This window comes from Anopheles merus, chromosome 2L (assembly GCF_017562075.2).
Source record: "Anopheles merus strain MAF chromosome 2L, AmerM5.1, whole genome shotgun sequence".
In the NCBI taxonomy this organism is placed as follows: Eukaryota; Metazoa; Arthropoda; class Insecta; order Diptera; family Culicidae; genus Anopheles; species Anopheles merus.
In genome coordinates this window covers 51,118,476-51,143,626 of record NC_054083.1, presented here as the reverse complement: position 1 = coordinate 51,143,626, position 25,151 = coordinate 51,118,476, and the positions used below count along the sequence as shown (strand labels likewise).

Genomic DNA, 25,151 nt, shown 5'->3' with positions numbered 1-25,151 from the left:
TCCTTGCCATGCCATGTCCTTGAAAATCAATTATTTGTTTATTCAGAATTTTAAAAATATATATATAATTTCACTTGCTCATGTATATATAGTTTTTTTGTTTGTTGTTACTTTTTGCCATTTTGTTTTAGCATCCTGCCCTTTTATCCCTATACAAACAATCGGTTGTTTTTTTCTGTATCATTCTAAGAAAGGATGAAGAGTTTGCTTTTTTTTTCACTAGACACATTTCACCCACACTAGTGAACACAAAATTCCCAACACATTCGTTGGAGGTTCCATGTTCCATTTTTGCAATATAATTGTGTGACGCATCCTTCCCCCTAACCCTTCCCTTAACGCATCGTGTCCAATTCCCCCCCCTCCCCCCCCCCCCCATCGCCTGGTGGTATAATAGAAAAAGGTTCAATACAATTAGCCAACCACGACGTCCTCCGACGATTGACGAAAACCACTAATTTTCTCCTCCTCCGTGCCACTTACTATCATTGTTGTTCGATTCCTTTATTTTTAAATCATAGTCCGTCCCAACCAATGAAATAAGACCGACCTTTGCGTTATCTTACGCTAAATAATACATTAAAGAGCAATGAAACGGAAGGAGCCAACGGTAGCATAAAGAAATAGAAATAGATCTCAAGAACAGAATAGAACGTATAATAGCACAATAGTTTGCGCGAGCTTTGCGCCAAATCTCTTCCACGTGACTCGGACTCTCGCACGCGCACACACATTTTGTCAGTTGTTCCAAGGAAGCAAATATAATAAATTAAACTGTGTACATTCATACTTCCTGGGGATCAACATAAACAAATACGGTGGACATTAGGACATTGTCAATTTAGGAGTAACCAATTCAACTTTGTCAATACAATAGAACAAAGGCTCAAAAGAAAGTACCCAAAGGAGATGCTGCTTTTGAGTACAATGTAAACTGTTAAGAAGGGAGCCAAAAACAATGATCATACAAGAAGATGATCATCCAATTAAATGAACTTAGTCCTAATCTAGCTAATAAAAAGTGCCAATTTTCTGAACATCCTATTTTTCCCCGAAATTATCCTTATGTTTCTTTTCTTAATCCGACAAACGCACATACATGTTTCCCTCTTCCTCCCGGGGTTAGTGTGTTGTGGTATCAGTGTTGCATTTATCATTTAGTAGTAGCTGTAGTATTATTTTAAGAGCTTACACAATGTAGTCTCTCTCTCCTTGCGTTTCCATCGTTTTTTTCTTCTTTCTTCAACTAGTATAAGGCATTTTTCATTAATTTGCATAAATTCTTCCTATCCTCTTCTCCTCCTACTTCCTGCCGGCCAGTTCTGTTGTTCTTCCGACACACACATACACACACATTGTTACAGTCGCTGCAGAATCGTTGTTTCACTAACAAGTGTCTCGATCTCCCTCTCCTTTTTTTTTCTTTCGATATCATCCTCTCTTTCTTCCAACAAATTGTGGAACTTTTTATCTGAAATCACGTTTTTTTGGAGGAAACCATCGAGCGCGGTATAATCCAGTGAAGTGAAATTGGCCAGCCAGTACACCAATACAGCGAACAGAATTAGAGAATTTTTGTTGCTGGCTTTGTTCTCCATTCCCGGTGTTTCTGATCCATTCCCCCCTCAAGAACAGCGACTGCATGGGTCGGTAAGCTTATTGAAATACGATTTCCGTTGCACAATTCACATGTAGGAGAAAGTTTGTGTGCATGTGTGTGTGTGTGTGTAGATGTAAATGACTCAAAATGTGATGAGGGCTTTTTCCCCTCTCATCCTGCCAATTGGTTTTCTACCATCAATTTCAGATGCTTACGTTAAAGGTGATTTCCGGTTCCGGTTAGAAACGTAGAAAACTAGCTCGATGTATTCTATTCCTGTTTGCTTGATTTTGCTTCACTACCCTATTCTTGGTTGGTTGGTTAGTGTGAGTTTAGTGTCGTATTGCCTCCTGGGTTCTGCTACTGTTCTCCCTCTCCATTTTTTAAAAACTTGGTTTGGTTAGGTTTACATTTCACGTTATCCGTGCCTTTCTTCTCACCTTTTTCATCTACTACCCCCTCTTGTGATTGTATCTCAACGCCCTCTCGGCGCTTGCTTCATGTTCCATACACATAACAAGCTCATTTTGATTGCACCCTTGCTAATGGTTGGGTCGAGAGCACGAAGGTTCTGCGGATGTTGCCAGGGGCGCACTGCGCCACGGACATCTAAGCTGGGTTGTGGGAACTGGTTACGAGAGGAATGGATTCGACGATTGAGGATTCATCCAGGGAGCGCTATTGTTATTGTTTAGATTGGCCTGTCAAGTGGTAGTACAGAAGAAAACTTTATTAGAAAAGGTTGTTATGATAGTTTATAGCATTTGAACAATAAGACAAAAAAACATACTGGAAGTATAAAGGTGAAAATCTTTTTCTTTGACTACAAAATTGAATTAAAAACAGTAAAACAATGTAAAAATAGAATGTGTTTATGTTAGTAAAGGCATAATGGCAAACAATTAATATATAAAAAACAAAAGATAAGGTGCTTGGTGTAGAGAAAAAGATGATAATAACATAAAACAATGCAAACGTAAATGGAAGCAAAAATATGAGATGAAATGCAATAAAAAACATAACAAGCAATACAAATAAAACAACACACCCGCCAAAACACACTGAAACAAAACAACTTTACCAGAAGCGAGCATTTTTCGCTACCGTAGGATACACACACACACACTGAACGAGCGGGATAAAACAGACAGTTGTTGTTCCTCAGAGGTGTGGTACACGTGGTCGATGTCGCAGGTTCGATCCGGCGCCCAAACCCGTACAAGGGAATGCAAACACATACGCACACACATAAGTACACGCACGTAGCAGAAGGAGGCAGCAGCTTGGGTTGTGTTGTAGAGAGGGAGAGAGGGTGATGGATGTTCTGTTGATGTTGCTGGGGGCATTACCCGGGCATATACTAAAGCATACAATCACCGCACAAGCACAAGCATGTTACTGGAGCACACGTTTTGTTGGTTTGTTTGTGGTTTGTGATAGAAGATTCAGCCCAAATCACCAAATTCCTGTTGCACCAGCCTGCCAGTCAGCCCATGGAAGCAGCACACCCAATGAAGGTCCAATGCGCACAACACGACAGGATTATTTAACGGACGATCGGATAAATTACTACCTACAGTGGGGGAAATGAGAGGAATCGAGGGAGGGAGGCAGTGGTGTGGATAGTTAGGATGAGGGAAATGGATGAAAGGTGAGGAAAGGTTTTTTCCGATTTAACACGCGCACGATTGTTAAGGGACGTTCTATTTTAGCGTCCATGCCCCATTACTACTGGACGTGGCGTGCTGAAGGTTTGAAATTTTAGAGAGAAAGAGAAAAATAGACGATCAATAGCAAGGTTACGATGAACAAGAGCAAAATGAGTGTTGGAAGGAACATGTTAAGAATAGAGAAGAATATTAATTGGATAAAAAGAGAAAAGAAAATAAGAAGTATGTTATTGCATTGAGCAATTAAGCGATGTAACAACGATGAGAGACCGTTGATGTCTTCAAAATCTATGAAATCGAGCAGTTATTTCTCACATATTCGATGTAACGAAGTCAAACTAACAAATCCAAAGCTACCACTGTATGACACGACAACCAGAAGCTAACACGAGCTCTTTCTTCTCGATCACTAGCGATACAACCGCACAAGTGTGACGGCCAGAGGGCACACACTCTTCTACGACTCACGTGGTAATTGTTGTTAGCGTGACATGTATCAGCAAAGGTCGTATTATTGCCACCACCCTGACGATTGTCATTATGATTGAAAGCGTCTGTAGTAGTAGTAGTAGTAAAAGCCGACGTCCCTCCTCCACCAGGACCGGCAACATCGAGCGTATCGTCATCGACAGCAAAGTGGAAATCGTACAGCTGACGCAGTGGGCGCGTACTATCCAGCTGTGCAGCAGACAGATGTCGTTCGATGTTGCCACCCGGCGCTGCGGAAGGTGCGATTGCGTAGTTGGTGTTGAAAATGTCATCCTCGATGGTAACACCGGTATCGTTGAGACGACAGTCGATGTGTTCCAAGTGAGCCGTTGGAGGTGGCCAATTTTGTGGCTGCTGTTGTTGGTATTGCTGTTGGTAATCGGTAGCCGCACGTGCGTAAGAGGCTGATGAAAGCTCACTGTTTGCATTCACATCAACCGTTGGGAACGGAAAGTATTCCGTTTCGTCCTCATCAGCAGTTGGCTTTGTTGGAGTGTAATGAGTGATCACGTTCCAGTATATGCACCGTAAGCATAGTCGCAGGTTGATGCGACAAGGAAAGAAAACGAAATTAAAGCTAATTCGCACAGTATGTCCTTCTTCATTCCCATGCGTTTAAGAGCATAGCTTGCGATTAGTTTGATTTAACAAAAGAAAACCACACCATATGCGCACAGTTTTCAATGCGAGACAAATGCAATGTTAGTAGCAGTAACATTACACGCAAACACCTGTCGCTTCTTCGTCTGTTTCGTCATTACTTCCCCATTTTTTAAATCTAAAACTCAAGACTAACGCTTTGTGCGTGTTTCCGTGGATACTCACTTGCGCTGTGGTCATGTTTGCAACCGGTGCCCATGGGTCCTGATTAAGCGTTACTGGGAACGGGGACTGTTTCAATTGATTGATGGACGGAACCTGAAACGAGGAGCGGATTACAGATTAAACACCATCCGTATGATACGCACCACCCGTCTAGGACACTCACCTGAGGTTGATTCTGTTGGAATAGGTTCTTCTGTACGGGTGCACCGGCACCGCCGGTTTCGCCGAACGGATTGTAAGCCGCGGACGATGTGGCCGCTGCTGCCACACTGCCACCGCTCGGCATTGGTTTGATTAGATTGTCCAGGTTTACGAGGGCCGAGTTTTCGCCGAGGAACGATTGCGGTGTCTTCTTTGCGGCCGTCGACGCGCCCATGCTGGGTGAGCTCGAGTTCGTGCCGGAGGATGACAGTGGATCTAGGTCCCCGAGAAGCAGTGCTGGTGTGTTGTTGTTGGGGCGGGAAAGTGGAAACGTAAGCAATTGGATTGTTAATTCACCCCTTGCACTGGGGAGCTGGCACTTACAACTGTTGTTATTCAGATTGTTGCTAGCGGCATTGTGATTATTATTGTTGTTGGTGGTGCTGCCGCTACTGTTGTTGCTTGCCGCCCGCTTGGTAATAATGTCAAACTCGTCCAGATCGGAAACCGGTGAAGTGATAGCACCAACGGGCGAGGGTCGATTCATCAGAGGCTAGAAACAGAAGCAAGACAACCACATATCATAAGTTTCACACCAATTAGTTTAGTTAAAGTTAAACAGCGCTAACGAGCTGTAGTGTAGCTAGAATACTTACTCCACCAGCTGCGCCAAAGGTAGCTTCCAAATCTCCAACACTTCCCGTGGCTGAGTTATTGCTAACTGGAGCCCACGGGTCTAGCTTAACAGCAGATGTGTTTGCCTGCCACGGATCACCACTGGCAGCAGCAGCAGCAGCAGTAGGCACGGGCGTGGATCGTTTATTCGCTTGCCAAGGATCGCCAGATGCAACGCCCATGGGAGGCTAAAAGCAAAAAGAATGGCGCGTTTTAGAAAGGTGCATTATAACCCAAAATTCAGCTATAAACATACCGCAGTAGCTCCAATAGGGACAGCATTCGTTTTGCTGTACCACGGGTCCAGGTTTCCATTTGAAGCTCCGGCACCATTCATCATCATCGGTCCGGCGGCAGCAGCGGCACCTGCACCTGCACCATTTTGCAACCAACCCTCAACCGACGAACCAGACGTTACCGAGGGCGATTGTGTGCGCGGTTGCCACGTGTCCGCTCCAAGCAGCGGAGGTTTCGAGGTGGATGGTCCCGCCGTAGGTAGGGCCGATGCAGTGTTTAGCCACGGATCTACTACCGCCGGCGGAGATGAGGTTCGCGACCAGGGATCCGTCGTCTGGAGATGGGAAAATCGAAGGGTATTAGTTATGATGCCACCAAACAGGTGTATCTTGTTACGCCTACCGTCGGTCGGGATCCACCGGCAACGGGCATTCCCCAAGGATCGATCGTACCACTGGTACCGGAGGGACCGGCGAGCGGTTGCTGAGACGGGCTGCTTATGGATGCCGCTCCGAAAGAAATGTCCAACAAATCCACCAACGCGCTACTTCCTGCTGGGGGATCGCCGTCTTTCCTGTTAAAAGCAAAAAATGAACCAATGAGGCGTCTTTTTTCTGCCAAATCCGTAAGCCGATTTTTTCCACCCCTAGTCCACCTACTTGAAGTCCTGCTCGCTTTGGCTGAGTGCCAACTGCAATCGAACATCGTCGCTGCGGCGCTTTTGCTCCTCCTGTTCCGCTTCCTCGCGCGACATAGCCATCGCTAGCTGCAGCTGCAATTCCTCCTCGCCGACCGTCTGCGGTCGCACGAACTCAATCTCAGACACCGGCTTGCCGACACCGCTCGTTGCTGCCCCCGCAATCGGTTCGCCTTCGCCCCAGTTCGGTGGCTGGAAAACGAAAAAGGGACGCGTGTTGAGTGAGCGGATTTTCCCACCAATCAGTAGTCGTATTTCCCCACCGCCCTCCCCTTACCCTTGGGTCACGCTGCGTTGGACCATCGATCGAACCATCGCTACCGAACCCGCTCGCCGTTCGGGCGAAACGTTCCTTCGCCTTCAGGGCACGGGCCCGCTCGTTCTTCAGCCGCTCGTCATCCTTTAGCAGCGATACGAGCTGTTTCGCCTTTTCGCGCACGTGCATGCCCTGATCCTTGCCCTCCTCCATGTACTGGAATTCCTTCAGCGTTTGGATGGCGTAGATATTTTCCTTGCACTGTTGCGCCACCTTCTCCGTACCCGTTTTGATGAGGTACTCCAGCAGTAGCTGCATGCGCGGCATAAAAAGAGAGAGGCAAAGAAAGAGAAGAACGGGCCGTTAGTATCAAGTTCCTTTTCGAGTCGGTGCAGCGGCTAGCGGTTCGAGCAAAGCTTACCAGTGCCTTGTACACGTGCCGCCAGTTTTTGCCATGGTCGTTCATGCGCTTCCAGATCATCTGCATGATTTCGGAGAAGGCCACCACGTTGTACGTGAGGTCGGCAATCTCCGCCATGATCGTGGACGAAGGGCCCCATGGGTCGTTCGAGGTGGCTTCCCGCACCTTCACCTGCGCATCGGAGTAGTTGTGGGCGAGGTTCTTGATGTTGCGACGTATGCCAGCTACGTTCATTTGTGTGTCGGTTTTCCTCACTGTCAAGGCAGGGGAGTGAGAAACGAAGAGAATAAAATTAATACCAACATATTGAAAATCCTCGTATAGTTCATTTAACAGATGATATTTTTAACTAATTTCCTTTTGAAAAATCTTTAGATTGATTTCAACCTGTATATTTCCTCGCTATACCCCGTCGCTTCTTACGAAGGGTTATACATATTCTAGTGAAGCCAACTAACTACGGTCACCGAAAGCAGTTGACCGGAAACACACACAAATAAAGTGGTTTCGTCCGGAGAAATGGTTCCCCAAGAAGGTGGACTAATAATTAAGTTATGTCGTGTTGGACAACACGCAGTTACACCATGCACGTAGGTACCCCGTATGCAAATCTGTTTTTACAAAAAGAGTACTGAACCAACTTACTTTTGACGTGTTGTCTGGCTCTGGTCTTTCCTAGAGTATCCTCTCTCTCTCTCTTTTACTCTCTTTGTTGTGGGTTTACTTAGCCCTCCTGTTCCGAAGTGGGTACAAAGTGTGTCCTCGGTGCCAGATGAAATCTGGTGTCGTAATAAATTAAAATAAAATACGCACACACAAACACACAAACACACACACGCGCGAGCACTTTGCACGTTCGTTCAATACACTTTACACAAAACACTTATACGCAAACGGATTAGTATACACGATGCAAATTTGTTTGAACTTTGCTATCCTTGTTCAATTTCTATTACGTGATCTCTTTATCTCTCCCTCGCTCGCTCTTACGGGTAGTTTTGGATTGAAAGCAATCTTTCTACTGCAGAATAAACTATACAATTAAACACTATTAAACACAAAATATAAATACAAAAACGCAGTAACAGAAACTCACAAAAACGAATGTCTTTGCAAATAAAACTAAGAAAAAACACAACACGATCGTGGAAACTGAAAAAAGGAAACCCCAAATACGGATACTACTACTTCTTCATCGGGTCGTCGTTGTTGTTACACAGCATGCCAAAGCAGCAGGAGAGAGGCACGCACACAGAACACACAACACACGCAATGTCCTTTTTACGAAGCAATTGCAAACGGCGATGATGATTATACTGTTGATCCTAGTCAACAATCAGCAGGATGTATCTCAGTGCTTGTTTACAGCATTTAGGCAGGTGAACACAACTTAGCAGTAGGCGGCGATGGCTGCGAAGGCAACAGTGTACCTTACGTTGGGTGATTTTTGAAGAATTCAGCCTGCGTCAGGTGGTTGTGTCGGTTGGTTAGGGGGCTCAATTAACTGCATTTGGGAAGGTGATAAATTGGAAAAAAAGAACGACATTAGAATGAGGTTGTGAGTGAGGTGGAAACATATGCTGTAAGTAGCACGGAAGTAGTTATTTTGTTTTAATTGGAAAAGTTTCACTTAGTCTTGTATAGAAACCATTCCAATCAATTCAAAATATTGATTTAAAAAAGCTTAAAGTATCACAAAATTCTTTCATGTAAACCATTCCCAGGTCAAGACTTTTCCGCAGAAAGTCTTTGAGACCACATTGTTGGACACCATTGAGCAGTTCAATGCACGTGCAGGCGGCTTCTTAGACCTTTGCACAATTCTCAGTTTCAGTTTCATAACGTGGTAAGCCACGACATCGTTTCCCACTGCCCCCTCCAGAAGCGCAATGAATGCATGCAATCGACCTCCGCAGCTTACTACGTGTACGAGCCGTTCTGCAGAACGCAAACCACCGCTACACTTTGACTTTGAACTCGTGTGCAGCCAGCCTGCCATTAGTGTACATACAACACACACTGCATGAATTCCTTCTGCGCGCCAGGCGCATCGGACAGCTCAGGTTTCGGAGTCAAAGCCCTCCCCCGTAGGTGTGCTGAAGCAGTTCGATGCAGCAGCAAAGCCCCTACACACATGTGCCAGCCTGTATGTGCCATATAATAGCATCGAACGGTACTACCCACCACCATCACGCTTGGTACGAAATGCGCACCACGGCCACGGTTCGTTGAGCAATCGGCGGCCACTGGTGTTGGCGGATTTTATTTATTTTTTTCCCCATTTTCTTTTTCTATTTTCTCCAGTTCGATCTATTCCGCTGTTCCGCTTACGTTCCCGCATGAAAGCCGAGACCATTATCATTGTAACTATAAAATTCGCAAAGCTAGTTCGAGATAATACGGGGTAGATTGGCGAAAGAAATGCCATAGAAAAAAAATGCTTGCTATCTTGATGTACGACGATCGTGTTTCTTGGGCTCACTTACTTGCTCAAGCCACAAAAAAAACTCAATATTTATTGCTCAAAGTGAGCTGCTGCTGTGTCCTCCAATCAGCAGAATTCCTAACAAACATTTCACATCCATAAACCATAAATCTTGTACTTGTACTATACAGCAAATGCTCAGCTAATAAATGCCACCAGTACGAAGATCGAAGACCGTTTTACGCATCACACAACGATCATGAATTGCCGATATCTGTATGAAATCCTTCACGTAAACACTTCCCTTCGCTGCCGGAGAGACCACACAGGGTCACAGCAGCAGCAGCAGCAGATCGTAAACAAACAATTAACATAGTAGCAAAAACTGCACACTGACAGCATTTCCACAGCATACTTCGATACGCAAAGGGGGTACACAAAAAACCCGTTTGTCTGGTTTTCTTCGGCGAAGGCTGAAACGATCGTCTCGCTGTACGAAGATCAGAAGGTGCAAACGCGATAGAACTTGCGTATGCACAGGGAAGGAGGACACACGATTCTTCTTAGAGTTGTTGTTGTTTTGTCTTGAAGAATGTAGATCAGTAGAACACTGATGAACGTTCTCCCCTTCCTTTGATATGTTTTCAAACAAAACGCAAACTCACACGGAAAGCCACTTCCTGTTCCTGTTTCCTACACACATGGGGACTGGACGTGATTTGACTTATCCAATACACACTTTAATACACACCAAGTCCACCAGGTGATCGGAATGCTGGCCACAACAAACGGAGCTACTAAGGCACGAAGCTGAGTCCACACCCTTGCGACAATTAACATCAAACGCCACACAACACCAGACGCCAGAGTAAGCGGTTATCTTCGCGCAAAGATAACTCCGTTATCACCAAACGGCACCACTGTGTGGGTGGAAGAGCAAACCTTGCCTTGGTCTCTCTTTAGCTTCGTTTGAGTTCGTACGTTTTTTTGTGTGTTCAAACTCGTTATTTCTCTGCTTTATAGAGAGACACAAACACTTTACGTTTTAAGGCAATATTCGCAAAGCTTATCTAGAAGCGAACACTTTGGTACACACCGTTTTTACACACTTGCAGTTAACGACACTTGCTGTGACATTTTGGATTCTGTGTGTAGTTTCTAGAAGTAACTTTTCAAATTGTAGCAAGAAAGCAAAACTAAGGTTCTTGTCTGAGCACCGAAGGTAAAACAATCTTCCTCCTTACGGTACGCATCACAGTCGATGACTGACTGTCGCTGAGCGGATTCGCTGTCCTTGGCGTCAGGCTAGTAAACACACACACTCGCACACAAACACAGAACACAGCAGTTTGTGCTGCATGTTACGCGACAAACGATGGGCCACAACCGAGTCGACAAAGGATAATTTAATTTGCTGCTTTTACCATCACCCACCGTTGGGGCAGGACTTCAGGCAAAGCGGGAAAGGGAGGAGCGGATTCGCGTGGCATTTTTTACGTCTTTCTCCTAGCTAGAACATGCCAAAAAAAGAAAGGGCCAGAGTGGGAGTGGTACACACATGTGACCACTTGGCTAGCGTGCTGTAAGAAGTAGCGCAAAAAACTGCATTTGTCCAGCAAAAAAAACAAAGGCTGCCCAACCAGGGAAGGTTGTATAGAAATTGGAACAGTGCAGAGCTCCAAGAGGAGCTGCAAAAAGATAGCAAACAACAACAGATGTTTGATCGCGATGGTTGATCATCATCTACCCTAGAATGATGAAGAGTGTAGGACCAAAGGATTCTGACTCGCAGCAAGACAGCAACAAGATCTACAAAAAAAGCATACCTTCAACCTTGCTCAGACAACTTTAAAGCTTCTATAAATATCAGATAAACCGTTCTCGGGTCCTTCTCCACTTCGACTGAACAACAGTAAACAATGTTTCATGGACCGATTTTTACGATCGTAGCTGATAATTTAATTTGCATTCACGCTGGCTCTGGCTCCTTGCGAAAATCCACATCTTCTCCAGACGAGACCAAACCCCTCCCCGGCCAGAAAGGTCGTCGTGTGCAAAGGGATCAAGTGGAATTTTGCTATTTTTTTATTTTTTATCAGCAAACCCCTGTTCATCCGACCTGCCACTGTTTCGCTTCGCCAAATAATGCACTCCTCCGTCCGTCCGCCCGCAGTCGTGCAAAAACACACAACGACGCCAGACAATGCACAATGTTGGTGTCCGAATAAGAAAGAAAAATGCCGGCAGATCATTTATATCTATTGACCTTATTTCTCGCCACAGATTGCCTGTCTGAGAGAGATGCACAAAAAAAAGGCGAATGGAAACTTGAATCAAACTCTTGAAGATGTGGTTGAAGATAAGACATCATAAATGTCAGCAAGGGGGTTTACCCTTGCCGATTCGTTTAACAGGATACAATTCAATAAACCCGTCGAACCCAAAAGAACAACCAACAAGGGCGCCAGCCAGCTAGCCAGCTTTCCACGCTGGCTCTATTTAATCCATCGAAACCGAACACTATCAGGTGTCTTTCCCCAACCGAGCAATAACCGAGTTATCCGATCGTTCCAAAACAGTGGTATAACAGTGTCCTCGGTATCCAAAGGTTGACCGAAACCCCCTTCGCGATTAGCAGCCACCATCACCATCTCCTGCCGTGTGACCAGAGCTGCACGTTGTTGGCCCAAACCATTCCCAATAATCCGCTAGCGTGGACCTCGGGCAATGCATAATTATTTATTGGCCAGAGAACTCCCACTCCTGAAACTCCATGCGCCTCTTCGTGTGTGTGTGTGTGTGTGTGTGTGTGTGTGTGTGTGTGTGTTTGTGTGTGGTTTGTCCCTGAAGTTACCTTGCAGCAACCCTCCTTCCCAATGTTCCACCAACTTCCTGCCATCCTTTGCTGGGGAAGGTCGAAGCAGGCGACTATCTAATTACAAAAATCCAATCCCCCTGACGACGGGATTATTGGCCTCTACTGCCCGGTATAGGAGACTTTCAAGCGTACGTCATTGGCATTAGTAAACGGACACAACTACCACCACCACCACCACCACCACCACCATCGTCTGTATCGGGTTGGGTGTGTGTGTTTTGAGGTGATATTTATCACCAAATCCAAGCGCATTTCCAAACCGATTTAACCACAAGCTTCTTATCAGCACCTTCCCTTTCGGTATAGTGGCGAGCCGCGCTAGTGTCACTGCATTGCGAAATGTGCATTTTTGGGAAGGGAAGGATGACTAATGCAAACAAACCGTGGCCAAAATGGAGTCATTTTAAATGATCTAGCTTCAACACAACAACAATTATGCTTCTAATGTGCTTGGCGTGCTGCATTGGCGCCATCTAATGCGCAATTGTGTGAACAGCTCCGGGCGCTCCAGACAGCGAAAACCGAACGTACTTTCACCAAACCTCTGCTCCTACCGCTCCCTTCTTCCTTGCCCCGGCTTCATCCATACGGTGGGTAGTTTTTTTTCTTCTCCTTCGTCAAATTTCTCTTCTTGCCATTCTACCGCTGGAGCTTGCTCAACAGCAGTGTTAGGAGGTGTTGCGTTTTTGGTCACGTTGCAAAAAGCATGACCAAAGGAAGACAGAGAAAGAGAGAGAGAGAGAGAGAGAGAGAGAGAGAGAGAGAGAGAGAGAGAGAGAGAGAGAGAGGGGGGGGGGGGAGAGAATCGGAAGAAGCAAAAGTCGGGGGAAAATTAAAGCATATACACACACATCCATACAAAATCATCAACAGCACATATAACATGATCGAAGAACATGCAATCAACCGCACCCTACTCGGTTGTGAGTTACGGTGTATATTATGTCCGTGTGAAGGGGCGTTAGTGGGCTCCCTCTTTTTTTGTTTCTGTGTACAACACCTCTAGGGGATCCTGCCCAGGACAGCAATGTTACAGGGCAGGGTGGGGATTCATTCAAATTTGCCAGTTTTTTAAATCCACCAGGCAATATTTATCCGAAGTAAACATGCTTTAATTGCGCTGGACAAGACCAAAGTGTCAGAAAGGGCCTGGCATAATTGAATTATCATCCGCTTGAGCAAAGCCTTGAGGCGTTTTTCCGATTCCACTTGCTCTACTCCATCAACATCCACTAAACTGACCACTGACTGGTTTGGAATTTTGCTGCACACCGATAAGATACGGGCACAACACTACTTAAGCCTTCACCACAACCTACTGTTTGTGTCGGTTTGTGTTTCCACACTCCCGTTTAGCGCACAGCAGTATTGGTGATCGCAGCGAAGCAAATGTCTAGAGCGTTTACATTTCTATTGATGACAAATGAAAAATCGAAAGAAAACAAGCCACCGCGCTATCAGATACTTGTTGCATGTCCCACGGTGACGGGTGAGAATGTCTCAAACAAAGACTACAAAAGCTCCCATGACGTAAGCTGTCCCGCTTATCGGCTTTGCAGGCAGAAGCCCCATCATAGATGATTCGAGGAAAATTGAAGTCGGAAGTGGATGTACAACTCTTTTCGCTGGGCACGTTCACTTTTCATAAAAACCAAGTGCTCAAACCCCCAAAAACAAGACAAGTTCCAAGGAACAATCCAACGCTTTTGCAACGCTCTACTTGCACGTACAGAATAACAGAAAACCGGCGACAAGAGAGCCATTTTTCATCGGTTTCCCCAGCAACCCAGCCAGTCCGCCACCGCTCACTGAGATGGAAATTCCTCTCGTCAGACGACATAAACGTTCCACGTTCTTGTGCAAAAATGAAATTACCTTCAACGTCAGGCCAAGCCAAGCTTCAAGCATGCTGATGATGATGATGATGATGATGATGTGGATGACGCCGGAATGACTGTGACGCCGGTTCCCCACCACTACACCATCACAGTGTGTGCCGGTAGTACTGCGCGGCGACTACTACACTACTTCCTTTTGCACTGCAACTGCACTGTCTCCTACCCTTGATATTTGCGCGCTGCTACGTACGTGCTGCTCACTGAACGAGCAGATAATGAAGCAAATCGTCCACCCTTTCCCCCGTGCTGCAGTGTGACGCCCCCGGTGTGACTGCACACGTCGGGATGCATTTAGTGCCTATGTGTCGTTTCTACATTCTGCTGTACGTCCGATGCGATTCATTCTTGTGTACATCAACTCTGTCTTGCTCTTCGTGTTGGAAGTCGCTTTTTGTCGCACTATCATGACGCAATTCCATCCTCCCACAAACGCTTTATTAGTTCAAAAGCGTAGAAGGTAGAGGACGAAAGAATGGGGTCCAGGACTCGAGGTGATTTATCCGATATGCGATAAAGTCGCATGAGATATACACCGTTCGGTCTGGTTTAGCCCAGTGTGGACACTCTAGCGCCCGGAAGAAGGAACTGCTGCACGGCCGGTCAAAAAACTTTAACCTCCACCAGGCATAGTAGTAATGGGGTGGACCGCGAGAAGGTGAACCAGTTATGGCGATTGCCGCCGGCGCTCTTAGCGATCAGTTGCGTTCGTGGGGCGAGTCAGTGACTGCCACACGGTAAGTATATTATTGATCGATCTCGTCGGCTCCGTTGGTTTGTGTTGGTGCACTAACCGAAAACAAAAAAAAACGCCCGTTTAATTGAAGGAACGCAAAGCGAATCTTTTTAGCAGCCTTGCAATCAAGACGGAGTAGGCGGAAGTGTACGCACCAACAAGAGCAGACACACTTGACGTTTCTCAACACGTTGCGGCAATAAACGGCGGTCGCTTGCGTTTGCGTACCGTTAGGCGGAGGGTGCCGCCAGGAAGGTCTCTTAGCAGGTGAATAGCATTTGTATCGTGAATTAAAGTTTGCTAGCTGTTTCTTCTTCACAGAACTTTAAAAAAGGGTTTTTTCCGTTCTAAAATGATCACATTCTTCACAAACACTTGATTGTTCTGGATGATGGATCGAAGCATAACTGCCTTTCATGAGTCATGAAACATTCCCGGATGAGGCATCTAATAATTTCGTATATCTAACATGTGGGTTAGTTCTCGGAGCTTTAGAAAAACAGAAAATATCAGTAGGAAGCAGTGATAATTTGGCATATTGCAACTAGAACAAACATGGCATGCTTGAAGCACCACCGTTAAAGTTGTGTTCGAACATTAAAAAGTGACCCACTTACCTTCGCATTAAACCAAAGCGGAGCGCCACACTTTCAAATCGATCGGTACAGACATGTATTAATAGGAATTTGAACTAAATTTTCGATTGATTTCAATTGTATAAAACAAACACAGCCCACACCACAAGGGGCACACACAAGCACACACAGGCACACAAACAGAATGCAAACAACAAGCACACACACACAGACGCTTTGAAGCACACTTACAGGATGTAAGCTGTTTTCGTTACAATCAATCTGGCTGCTGATTCAGTGCAAACACTCAATCAAACAAAAAATCTACATCAAAGGGGGATGAATTTAGAAAGCAAATGTAATCATTGCGTAAAATTACTATTTCCACTTCGCGCATCCCCATTGAAAACAAACGAAATACAACTTTTACACCGCGCACTATCACACAGACACGTTCATACACTACTTCGTTCGCTCCGGAAAGGAATGAATGAAAGTAGCGAGATCCATTCTACGAAAGACACACACACACAACCGGTCCCTCCCAGGCCGGTCCCTCACGCGCGCATTCACTGTTGTCCTTGAAAAACGTCGTCGTCTTCACCGCCGCGGTTGTCGCTGTCGTTGTGTCGCTGTTTTTGTTATGCTCTCGCTTTGTCGGCTTTTTCTTCGCTTATTTTACCTTTTGCTTAAAAAATACACCCTTTTGCCTTGCTTCTACTCTGCTTCTCCGGGTTCTTTGTGTATCTAGGTAACTGTCACACGCACAAAAGACACTTCCGTCCGTCTCTCTGTGTTGTCAGGGGAGCGCTGGTGCTGGTGCAGCAGGCGATGCTGTTAATGCCTACGCCGAGATTCATCAAACAGCACATTCCACAGATGTACACATTCACACACACCAAAACACACACACACATACGCAAACAGGCACATGGAATGTATCGCAGATGTGGAGTTTTATGCTGCGTTGAGTCAATGCTCGGTTTCATCTGCCAGCTGCGCCTGCCGCACCATTTAGTGTTATTCACTTGCCTTGTTTTGGGGCTTCTTACGTTCCATATACACTCCAATTGTTACTTTGTGGCAATCGACACTGTGTGTTTCTGCTTCTAGACGCTTCCACCCCTCCAAGGAACCATTACTAATAGCACTTAGCGGCCCGCAGTTGGGGCAAAAACATATACACACACATACAAACACACAATCATTCTGGTTCACTCTGATTTGTGTCGTACTATCGTGTAGCTACAGCTGGATAGTATGTATGCACAATCAATCACTACTTTTTGTGCTCTTTCAGTTGTCTCTATCTCCTTTCCTGCTTCTTGCTTCCTACTGGAATTCCCAATGCGACTAGCGGCAAACTTCCGTTCTTGCGTTTGAGCAACAAAGTCACCCATGCCCTTTGATGTTGCTGTGCTCGCCTCAAATCGATTTCCGTTCTGTTGATGTAGAAATTCAGAGACCTTCTCACGTTCATTTGCTTCCGTTCGTCGTGATCGTGATGACTTGCAGCCACTACCACCACCACCAGCACATCCTACGCTCTCATCATCTTCGTCTCCACCACACATCTGCCGAGGCAGCCTCCGTTCGGTATTTACCCACTGCCGCAACGAATGGAATGCAACACAACATCTTCTTCTGGGAGGAGACTGACGGATGATCAGATTTCTTCACCAATTTTGTGTGATACAGCTTAAGCCAGCCAAAAACAAGCTTTCTGGCACCCTTTGAATTTAAAATCACCACCCATTGGAGGCAGCTCCAGTTTGACTTTAGTTTAAACCAGGCAGCAATCTTTCCATTTAGCTCGCACGACCGACCCCCCCCCCCTCCAATAACAAACGCACCCCCGTATGGAGGGGGTTGCTTCCGTTTCCTCGCCACAAGCCCCTCTTCCCATATTGCGCCCACCCTTAACCGTGTGCAGGACATCGGTTTGGATAAGCGCAATTTCTAACTTTCTCCCTGTTTTTGCGTGCCTGTTCAGTTCGGTTCCGCAAAGGCAGTAGCAGCTTTCACATCGCGTCGCCTACTTTGCAACACCATCCCGAGAATTACGCACAGACACTACCACACACACACAGACACACACACACACACATGATCGTGTAAATACGAAATGGGAAATGTTTCTCGTAATTTCTTTTCCACCTTCACAGGCCATTCGCGTACGTAAATACACTTTTTAACACAGCTGCCTTTACACAGCCTCACCAGCCTGTTACAATACCGTACGATAAATCCGTGCCGATTTAACGCTGCGTAACGTTACTATTGGTGCATTTGCTCAGCGACAGCAATCCACTCTGTGTACCTTTTCGTGTCGTTTTCTAGCCCAGTGCTGCGCTAAGGGTTGCACACACTCCCTTTCTTGTTGCTGCTGTTACTTTTTTACTCTCTTTTGCGGACGGTTTCTAATGGTAGTGGTGGCTTTTGCTTCCCCATTCATACGGAACGATACACACGCACACAAGCGCGCCGCTGCCCCTGCCATCCAGCGTGGCTGAAGCAAAAGTCAAACTGTTTTCAGTGCGTAGTTGAGTTCACCAACCGGTCGAGCCGTTTGGCACGGATATCGTTTCCCATAGCAAATGTTTCCCGAACGTTTTGAAGTTGCAGTTGTTTATCGTCTTTGTTTAACTTATGCTTGCATTTAATTGCGGCAGTCGCAACGTTCTCATAAATATTTTCTCAATAATTCTACCCTTTTGACGTAGGCACAGCGGTCATGGGGGTTTGTGGTATTTGCGTGCAGATACGTTATTATTAAAATATTTGATTTTTTTTTCTTTTTTTTTATCTAAAACCTATTCTGACTCGATACGGCTATTTGCGACACGTTACGTTTTGTACCCAAAGCCGCCGATAAGTGATCCAAACGTGTTGGAAGGATCACATGAGTGGTGTGAACTCGGACAGCAGTCTTACTATTAAGTCGTACAGAGTACATCGTCTGTACAAAGTAACCGCGGCCCTAATTGCAAGCTTACAAATAAAAAAAAAAAACATTTACTTTACACAATTATTTGTGCGTCTCGTAGGGCTGGTAAACTCCCTAAAATGGTGCCCAAATGCGCGTTTTTATAGACACAATGGTACGTTAAATTAAAGTAAAACTACGTGAAAAATTGAACGAAAAAAGAGTATCCGTTGCACAGGGGGAAACGTAACGTTCTATGCTGTGATGCAAATGCAAACACTTAAGATCGTTCTAGTAGATGCGAGCGGATTTCATTTCCTCGCTTAAATCAGTCACCGATTGCTCAACGGTTTGCGCCACCGTTGAAGCGGATTGTTCCTTCGTTGCGATGGGAAGAACTGAACATACGATGATCGTATCCTTTATGACCTTTACCGTGACACGAACCTTGGTAAAGATTGTCAACTCGACCGGTGGTATGGAGGTATCGTTCGGAATTAGCATGCAGCTCGCGACCGGTTCGGTCGGTTTATACACGACCGTGGCAACGGTGGACAGTTTCTAGAAGTGGAACTAAGCGTTAGTGCACATTCCATACCCGTGTCATCCAATCGATCCAATCTTACCTTAGTGGCAGCTTTCAGCACAATGCCGGAGTGTATCAGCACCAGCTCGATATGATGGGCGGCATATCCCATAACGGCAGCCTCCGTTTCGTAATCTCCCACAGCCTCCAACCAGTGGCGGAAGTACAGCAGCGAACTTGCCTCGCCCGCACACTTGGCGTTGTACTTTTTCTCGTTGCAAATCATGGCCAGACACTGCAGCTCCTCGGGCGACCGTTTCGGCTGCACATCGATCGCTAGCGCGGCGGCCAGCACTCGATGCACCAGACAATCGGCGTACCGTCGGATGGGGCTGGTAAAGTGCGTGTACATCGGTATGGCCAACGCGTAATGCATAAAGTGCTCGGGCGTGGTCGCATACAGCGAACAGTAGTACTGTGCCCGGATCATCGGTTTGGCGAGCAGCACACTCAGCACGCTCCGGGTAGCGTCCGGGTTCTCCGACGTACTGATGATCGTTTCCATACACTCCCGGATGTCCTTCGGACTGGCGTACGATAGGGCGTGCCCATGCAGGGACAGCGTGCGGACGAGATTCTTCATCATGTTCTCGGCCGGCGGGCTGTGGGCGCGCAGTAGCGAAATTTCCGGGAATGCCTTGTAGATCGCATTCGCAACGGAAGTGTTGGCAAGCAGCATGAAATCTTCAATCATCTCATTGCTCGGGCGCACCTTGTACACACCGTACTCGATCGGCCGACCGGTGGCAGGATCGAGGCGGAAGGTGAGTTTGGGCTGATTAATCTTCAGACACCCATCGTCCATGCGCCGCTGGCGCAGCTGCACCGCGATCGATTGCAGCGTATTGACAATCTTGCACAGCTGTTTGGCGTTGTAGCCGTGCATAATTTCCGGGAACTGATCCTCCTCCACCTCACAGCTCGGATTGTCCAGCATTAGCTGCGCGTGTTCGTAGGAGAGCTGCGAGCACGAGTTGATGACGGTGCGAGCGAAGCGCGTACTCAGCACCGTCCCATCGGGCTGCATCTCCCAGAACACGGAAAAGGCCAGCTTATCTTCTCCGGGCAGTAGAGAGCACGTGTTGCACAGCTGCTTCGGCAGCATGTGGTACACCGTGTCCACCATGTAGATGGAGGTGGCCCTCAGCTTTACCAGCTCGTCCAGCGGAGAGCTTTCCCGCAGGAAGTACGTTACGTCCGATATGTGCACCCCGATTTGATAATTGCCATTCTCGAGCTGCTTGCAGCTCAGCGCATCATCCAGATCGCGTGCCGTCGCCGGATCGATCGTGAAGATGCACTCCCCGCGCAGATCTTCCCGCCGCTCGAGTTCCTCCTGCGGTATGCAGTACGGAACGGCCGGCAGCTGTGCCAGAATGGCTTCCCCGTACGGCGTCACGTCCAGGTTGTGCTCGACGAGGATGGATTCATTTTCCACCTCTAGCACGCCACACTTGCCGATCGATTTCAGTATCGTGCCGATCGGGACCTCATCCTGCCACTCGATGATTTCTGCTTGGTACAGGACGTCCGTTACATCCACGTCGCTCGTTTGCGGCACCTTGCGATCTTCCTTCTCCTCCTTATCGTCCTTCAGCTTGGCGATGTTTGTGCTCAGCAGTGCGTTTGGCCAGTCCTGCTTAAACACACGCACCGGTGGTATGCGCATGTCCCTTGGCATGAACACGCGATAATGTTTCTTACCCGGTGCCGCTGCAAGGAACTTGCCAACGCACTGCCGGTTGTGCCGCTTCTCCAAAATTGCCACTACGAAGCCGACACTGTTTTGCGTAGTTTTCCCCCCTGCCTGCTGCACTGCGTCCTCTTCCGCCGACTCATCGTTTCCATTTGCCTTTGGACTGGTGGCGGAATCATCCGATGGTGCCTGAGGCATCACAAACACCCGCACTCGATCACCTTCCATGGCGCAGCGGCGCAGCAGAATGGAATTGATGTAAACGTTGCCCACCTGCGATGCATCATCCACGAACGATTGCATATTGTTGCGAGCGTTGATGCGCACAAAGCCCTCGATGACGTAGCCGACATTCAGTGTCACCAACCCTTGCACGAATGTGTCCAACCGTTCCTGAATGATTTCCTTCGCTTTGTCCCGGATGTCTAGAAGGATAAGGCGCGGGTCGTAGTCCTCCTCCGAGCGTACATTGCCATCGTTCAGCAGGTAAGTGACCTGCTCCTCGTACGTTCCTCTGCTATATCGTTTCGGTTTCAAGTTGCTACTGTCGTGGCTGGAGTTGGCAGTGGCTCCCTGGAGGGATGGGTCTTTATGTTGCTTTTTCGATGCTGCCGGCAGTGCAGCTTCTCTACATTCGGCAAGATACTGCCTGGCCTGCGTAGCTAACCCTTCGGCCACATGCTGAATGTCCTTGTTGACCAACACAACGTGCTTCTTGTGCGGATGGGGAGTAAGTAGGCCGAGCTCCATTCCCTGCCGCTCGAGGAACTTTTTCCGCTGGTTGGAGCTAAGCATAAACAACTGAACGAGCAGTCGATGCTCCCGTGGCAACTCATCGCCACCGACCACCGATACGCTCGTGACTGCATTGCTCGTACTTGGTGCGGGTTGTGGCTTGTCCTTTCGTTTCGTTTCCTTTCTGCTGCTCGATTCCGATACGGATCGTGCTGCTTTCAGTGGATTCTCTCTTGTTTTATCCCGTCTGCCTGCACCTGGTGCGTTATCCAGTCTGGCTGCCTTCTTCAAATTCTCTATCTGTGCCTGTATCGATTGGATCTGTCTGGTCAGCTGCGATAACTGATCCTTGCCTGGACCATCCTTGCCCTGCTTCTTCTTATTCAGCTCCTGCAGCTTGGTCGCTTCCTTTACCTTGCGCTTCATTTCCTTTTTCAACTTTCTAGCTTTCGTTCGGTCCTTGTCCGTTGCTTCCTCCGGCACCCCGACTGGCGGAGGTGAATCATCGTCATCAGACTCGGCCGCATCACTGTTGCTCACTGTTGCATTGTTTGGAGCCGCCACCGGTGGCTTCTTCCGCTCGCCACTGGGCTCAAGCTGCAGGGTAACCAGTTCCATCGTCGCCTTTTCAGTCGATTCTGCATTCGCTGTAGCAGTAGTGTTGGTATCCCCCATTTCCGAACCTTGATTCATTTCCGCCAGATTCCACTTGGGTTCCCTTTTCTTACCGCCCCTGTCCGACGTCTTTTCCGCCCTCGTATGGGGTAAGTGTGACGAGGTAGAAGATGGTTTTACGTGTTTCGATTTACCGTCCAGTGCGCTAAGTGGTTCACTCAGCACTGCTTTCGCCGTACCGCTTTCCGTTTCTCCGTTCGACACGCTCTCCACTTTCCGCGGGGTGGTGGAGGTGGAGGTATTTTTGCTGCTATCTTTCGCTAATCCCTTCCTGCCACTCGATGAGCCAGCATTTTCCAACATTTTGCGCGTATCGTCGATCATTGTTTCCCTTATTTCACGGAAGAACTCTTCATCTGACATGATGCACTCTCACTCTCGGAGCTCTTTACACAATATGTGCCAACTTCACGAAATACTCTCCGATTACGATGCCAACTTTGTCTTCTTTCAGGATTTACACCACCTTCCCCTTTTTAACCCTGCTACCCGCAAAGGGGGGTAAAACCAACCCTTGTGTTGTGGTAGTGGTGGTGGTGTGTGAAACAAGGTAAACAGACTGTCGATCAACAGACATGGCGATCATTTGTGGAAAGTAAAGAAAGATTACTTTCCATCTGTTGGATAAAGAAAAAACTAACGAATTTCAATTATTTTTTGGACACCATATCAAATACAAAAGCGTATTTCTGTATTTTTAATAAGGAAAATAGAATAATCCGTCCTTCATTTGCGAACGGCGTTCGTTTGACAGCTGAAGCGCTCTGTGTGCGTGTGCGAGTGTGTGTGCGTGTGTATGGAACAAACGTCAAACGTTCCCAATCAAAACAAACACATGTGCACATGTTTTTGCTCGTACGCAGACACGCAGCGCCCCCAAAAACGTGATTCTACGCCAATCTTACACCCGCGGCCAGGATGAAGAAAAAGCCTGCGACCCTTTCGGATAAGCTGAACAAGCTTTTCGCCCCCGAGGACCATTCGGACGAGTCGGGCGATGAGACAGCGCCAAAGTTCAGCGAGTTTGATGAAACGCCGGATGATGCGGGCCGCGATGCCGCATTGAGTGAGTTCCGCAAGCGCAACGTTCGATTCCTGGAAGAGTTTGACCGGAAGTACAAGGGAGCAGTGTCTTCGCGGAGTGAAACCATCGGTGAGGATGAAGAAGAAGAGTCTGACGGAGCTGGGGATGATTCGGACGATTTCGGTGGCGATGATGATGATGATGAGGAAGAAGATGATAGAAACGTGCGGAAAGGCAAACCTAAATCACTTGTGCTACTAAAGCCCCCTCGAGAGGATGATGATAGCGAGGATGATGATGATGATGACGATGCCGGGGACAACTATGATGACGAGGATGATGACGATGATGATGGTGAGGATGAATCGGGCGGAGATGACTACGAAGAGTCCTCGGATGAAGACGGAGTATCATCATCAGCGCGCACGGCAAGAAGCAAGCAGCAGGCATCCAAGCAACCGGAGCTCACCCTGCTCAAGGAAAAAAACCGCCAAGATGCAATAAACAAAGGTTTGGCGGTCCAGAATCAGCTGAAAATATGGGAACGCTTGCTGGAAATGCGCATCAAGGTGCAGCCCTGCTTGCTCGCATCGAACGGTCTGCCTCCGCCGGAAGCGTGCGAAAAGTTGCGCTCACAAAATGAAGAATTTCGAGACAAGGCACAGCAAGCGGTAGCGACCGTAACGGAAGCAATGGATCGAATGCTCGAACTGCAGGAACTTCTGATGGGTCGGTTCGCTGAGACGAAGGATCTGCTCAAGAGTGGTTCCAAACGGCCTGCATCTGGCTCGAAGTCGTCCAAATCGAAACGGATCGCACTGGACGGGTACGAAGCGATGCTCGCTGGCAGGTGCAAGGATATGGAGGAGTATCGGAACAGTGTGCTGATGAAGTGGCACGATCGGACAACGATCGCATCCAAGATGCGAACCAACCCAATGCAATCGCTTTCCGTGCTGAAGAAAATCGAGGACAGTCTTATCAATCGGGAGGAGCTGGTGCGTAAGACGCAACTGTACCGGGGCGGTTATACGCTGCTCGGGCGGGAGGTTCCATCGGAGGTAGCGGGTCTAACACAACCCACCGATCGGGAGGATGGCCGGGATGCAGGGGAAGAACAAACACCGTCCTCGGTGTATGATGGGGAAATTTTCGACGATTCGGAATTTTACCACCAGATGCTGCGGGAATTGATTGAGTACAAAACCAGCATGACCGACAGCCCGCAGGAGATTGCCAGCAAGCTGGCGGAGCTGCAGAAGCTTCGCAACAAGATGAAGAAAACGGTCGACACGAAAGCGTCAAAGGGTCGGAAAATACGGTAAGTGGTGGGGAGTGAGTGATTTGGGGGGGGGGGGGGGTTCTCCCGACGCATGCATTAATCATCCTAATTTGCAGATATGTGGTACACAAAAAGCTGGTTAACTTCATGGCCCCGGTTCCCGACTACGAATGGACGGATGAGGCAAAAGACGAGCTATTTGGATCACTGTTCGGTCAGCGGCCAGTGGCAGAGGAGCGGTAAAGTTAAGGCGTGTTAAGTGTATAATACAAAAAATGTAAAACCAATAAACAAAAACTGAACTCAGCGGAAATTGCTGCTGAAAAGCAGTTAAAAAAATGCAGACAATTGTAAGCTGTTTCGTACTCACGCCGCGGCATGTTTTGTAAGCAATCGCAAATTGATGTCACATTGTTGTATTACCAGTGCGCGCACTAAAGCGCTCATTTCCTGCTAGTTTAAGCACTTTTTGCTGTCCCCCTTTTGAATGTTGAACCGCTTGTTTCGCTTGCCACCTAGATAGCACAGTACCATAAATTTCACCCTCCGAGGGAAATGTATGGCGTGACGCAACGGTTTACGTGGCCGGCACAGGCTTTTAGTGAAATTGTTATAAAACCCCATTGGAAAATTCGTCTCTACTGACCTTTCACGAGCTAGAACGCAACGCAACGTAAAGCGTTGTATTCTAATCACTAACAGCCAGC

The 25,151-nt window shown here is 47.4% G+C and overlaps 3 protein-coding genes across 25 annotated transcripts; 1 reads left to right on the top strand and 2 right to left on the bottom strand.

Moving 5' to 3' along the window:
• Window positions 1-1,816: 1,816 nt before the first annotated feature.
• LOC121592687 (epsin-1) lies at window positions 1,817-17,956 on the bottom strand. 23 transcript variants are annotated; one of them, XM_041914360.1, is made up of 15 exons: window positions 17,841-17,954; window positions 15,773-15,844; window positions 15,563-15,592; window positions 7,657-8,515; window positions 7,012-7,265; window positions 6,612-6,902; window positions 6,297-6,526; window positions 6,040-6,211; window positions 5,657-5,971; window positions 5,382-5,588; window positions 5,110-5,278; window positions 4,748-5,022; window positions 4,585-4,677; window positions 3,739-4,242; window positions 1,817-2,301 (listed from the first exon to the last, which is right to left on the bottom strand). In XM_041914360.1, coding segments are annotated over exons 4-15 (2,580 nt in total). In that variant the 5' UTR covers window positions 7,658-8,515; window positions 15,563-15,592; window positions 15,773-15,844; window positions 17,841-17,954; the 3' UTR covers window positions 1,817-2,232. The 23 variants fall into 23 exon arrangements, with proteins under 23 accessions (XP_041770294.1, XP_041770299.1, XP_041770300.1 ...); XM_041914365.1 differs by having other exon boundaries at window positions 7,657-8,032; window positions 8,442-8,515; window positions 15,563-15,844; window positions 17,757-17,842; XM_041914366.1 differs by having other exon boundaries at window positions 7,657-8,032; window positions 8,447-8,515; window positions 15,563-15,844; window positions 17,757-17,842.
• Window positions 17,957-18,267: 311 nt separating this feature from the next.
• LOC121592684 (DIS3-like exonuclease 2) lies at window positions 18,268-22,876 on the bottom strand. Its single transcript, XM_041914348.1, has 2 exons — window positions 19,073-22,876; window positions 18,268-19,007 (listed from the first exon to the last, which is right to left on the bottom strand). The coding sequence occupies exons 1-2, from the start codon at window positions 22,499-22,501 to the stop codon at window positions 18,738-18,740; spliced, it is 3,699 nt and encodes a 1,232-aa protein (XP_041770282.1). The 5' UTR covers window positions 22,502-22,876; the 3' UTR covers window positions 18,268-18,737.
• A 63-nt stretch (window positions 22,877-22,939) lies between these two features.
• LOC121592698 (protein Aatf) lies at window positions 22,940-24,792 on the top strand. Its single transcript, XM_041914404.1, has 2 exons — window positions 22,940-24,483; window positions 24,561-24,792. The coding sequence occupies exons 1-2, from the start codon at window positions 23,057-23,059 to the stop codon at window positions 24,685-24,687; spliced, it is 1,554 nt and encodes a 517-aa protein (XP_041770338.1). The 5' UTR covers window positions 22,940-23,056; the 3' UTR covers window positions 24,688-24,792.
• Window positions 24,793-25,151: the final 359 nt, after the last annotated feature.